Source organism: Penaeus monodon, chromosome 38 (genome assembly GCF_015228065.2).
Source record: "Penaeus monodon isolate SGIC_2016 chromosome 38, NSTDA_Pmon_1, whole genome shotgun sequence".
Classification (NCBI taxonomy): domain Eukaryota; kingdom Metazoa; phylum Arthropoda; class Malacostraca; order Decapoda; family Penaeidae; genus Penaeus; species Penaeus monodon.
Genome location: NC_051423.1, coordinates 15,583,047 through 15,585,546, shown reverse-complemented (window position 1 = coordinate 15,585,546; position 2,500 = coordinate 15,583,047). Strand labels below are relative to the sequence as shown.

At 37.6% G+C, this 2,500-nt stretch overlaps 1 protein-coding gene across 3 annotated transcripts in view; it reads right to left on the bottom strand.

The window, feature by feature from the left end:
• Positions 1-2,500, bottom strand: part of LOC119596539 (C-type lectin 37Db-like) — a 66,185-nt gene that overhangs the window by 6,233 nt on the left and 57,452 nt on the right. Inside the window, exon 4 of one of the 3 annotated variants that reach the window (XM_037945835.1) lies at positions 1,164-1,272. The exons of the other annotated variants lie outside the window; for them this stretch is intronic. Coding sequence (XP_037801763.1) covers positions 1,164-1,272 — 109 coding nt within the window. The remainder of the gene's footprint in view (positions 1-1,163; positions 1,273-2,500) is intronic. 3 annotated transcript variants of the gene reach the window in all.

Below are 2,500 nucleotides of genomic sequence, written 5' to 3'. Positions count from 1 at the left end.
AGGAAAGCTTGGCAGTTGATACGCCACCAAAAAATTTCCACCAAGATTTAAAAAGTGAATTTTGAGTCCAAAATCATTTTAAAATTTCCTTGCCTCAATTTTCCTCACTTTTATTTTACATCAACAGCACGTTATATTTGTCTTCTTGAAGTCTGCTTCTCGTTGTAATCCATGTGGAATTGGTCGTCACGTGTAGTGTTCAGGGGATTCTACCTCATGGTTATGTTGTTTATTGTCAACATGATTAACAGAGAGCAAACATCTTCACAGGTTACTGTTGTTTTTTATTATTTGTTTCTGTAAAGTATGTAATTCTGTTACCCTGTTATAGTTATTTTTTCTCCAAGCACACAAATAAAACACACAAAAAATTAAGATAATAAGAAATGGACAGAGAAAGGGGAATGTGAGGAGGCGGCGGGGGCCAAAAAAAAAAAAAAATCATATCATTATTTACTTTTTTCTTTTTAATTATCAACTTCAAGCAACGGCAGAACAGCTGCTAGCCTCTTCCCGGAAGCTCGCTCAGCATATGATCCTTCACCACTATCCTATTCCCAGGAAGTTCCAAGAAATGTTATTCATTAAATCACAAAAGAGCCGCGCTATTTCAGATTACACGACAACTCTCAGGAATTCAGACCGTTGTAAATATCATTTACCCCTTTCTTACGAGATAATGGGAATAAGTGATTTAGTTTCATCATTAATCTCTAAATGGCTGAAGACATATTTAAATCGTGGTAAATATTACACGAAACATTGGTAATGTGATTATTTTTCATATTTAAACCTAAACGGCCTTTAACGTAAAATTACGCCACCCGCCGCTTAAGGGTCAGGACTCATGAGCAATTGAGGCCTGGAGAGCCGGGGGGGAGGGGGATGGAGGAAAAAGCGAACAAGTACATGTTACACAGCCCAGTAAAGAAAATATACCAGCTATCAAAAGCAAAAGAACAAAAACAGAAGAGCATCTGAAAAAAAAAAAAAAAAAAAAAGCAGAAAAGAAGAAAGAAAAGTATAAAAAAGCAACACCAACAACGAAACCGAAAAATAGAAAAAGAAGAAAAGAAAAAGCTAAAAATGAAAAAATTAAAAAATCTGTAAAATGAAAAAGTTCTAGTTTATTGTTTACAGTTTTGTAGCGATGGAGTCAGTACCTGCTTCTTGTATATGTTGCTCCAGGAACCGATTCTCCCTCTCTGTCTCGACCCCAGCAAGATGCATCCCATGGAACCGACAATACTGCGCTGCTTTGTACCAGTTCGCCTGTAATGACCCAGTTAGTAAGCGAAGCACCGTTTTGGGGCGTGGTTTGGGACGACACAACAGCTAGTGTTCGAGTCTGCATTATGCTGTCAGGATTATCAATCTCTGTAATTATGTATATCTGTTCTCTCTCTCTCTCTCTCTCTCTCTCTCTCTCTCTCTCTCTCTCTCTCTCTCTCTCTCTCTCTCTCTCTCTCTCTCTCTCTCTCTCTCTCTCTCTCTCTCTCTCTCCGTGTGTGTGTGTGTGTGTGTGTGTGTGTGTGTGTGTGTGTGTGTGTGTGTGTGTGTGTGTGTGTGTGTGTGTGTGTGTGTGTGTGTGTGTGTGTGTGTGTGTGTTTAAACATATGTATATATATACTGTATATATACATATGTTGTGTACGTGCGTGCTTATGCATGAATACACAAATGTGTCTCAAGTTTATTTTTACAAACATATCCACTTCCTCTTGCTTTCGTGTGATTAAAGCAAGTTGACTCGCCTCCAACTGAAATCCCAGAAGTTTAAATAATATAACTTAAGTAAACAGAACAGCGCTGACTAAATGCTGATTTATTTGCGGAATTAATGTTTAAAAGAAACCTTGTAACAAAATGAAACAAAAATCCACATGTTAATCTAAGAAATAATCGCATAATATGATTTTTCCGAAAATTAATTACGTGATATTGCAGCATTTTTTATTACTTTTCTTCCTTCTTTGACGTAATAACATTTCTTTGGATTACTGCTTCCGCGGTGAGAATAACTGTAACAAATGCTATCAGTAAATCATAAAAAATGGCGTTTGCACGGAAAAGAATTACTTGATGTTGGCAATTACCATTACCTTTTCATTATTTTCTAACACTAACGCGTTTCTACATTTTCCTAATATATCTTTCAGCTCCAACACGGAAATGTTATATGGCTGCATTTGCGTTATTTTCAGTTAGAAGCGCGCGCGCGCGTGTGAATGTGTATGTGTATGTGTATATGTGTGTGTGTGTGTGTGTGTGTGTGTGTGTGTGTGTGTGTGTGTGTGTGTGTGTGTGTGTGTGTGTGTGTGTGTGTGTGTGTGTGTGTGTGTGTGTGTGTGTGTGTGTGTGTGTGTGTGTGTGTGTGTGTGTATGTATGTATGTATGTATGTATGTATGTATGTATGTTGTGTGTGTGTGTGTGTATGTGTGTGTGTGTGTATCACAGATAAACAAACATGCCCAGCTGAAATGTGAATATTTCATCTAA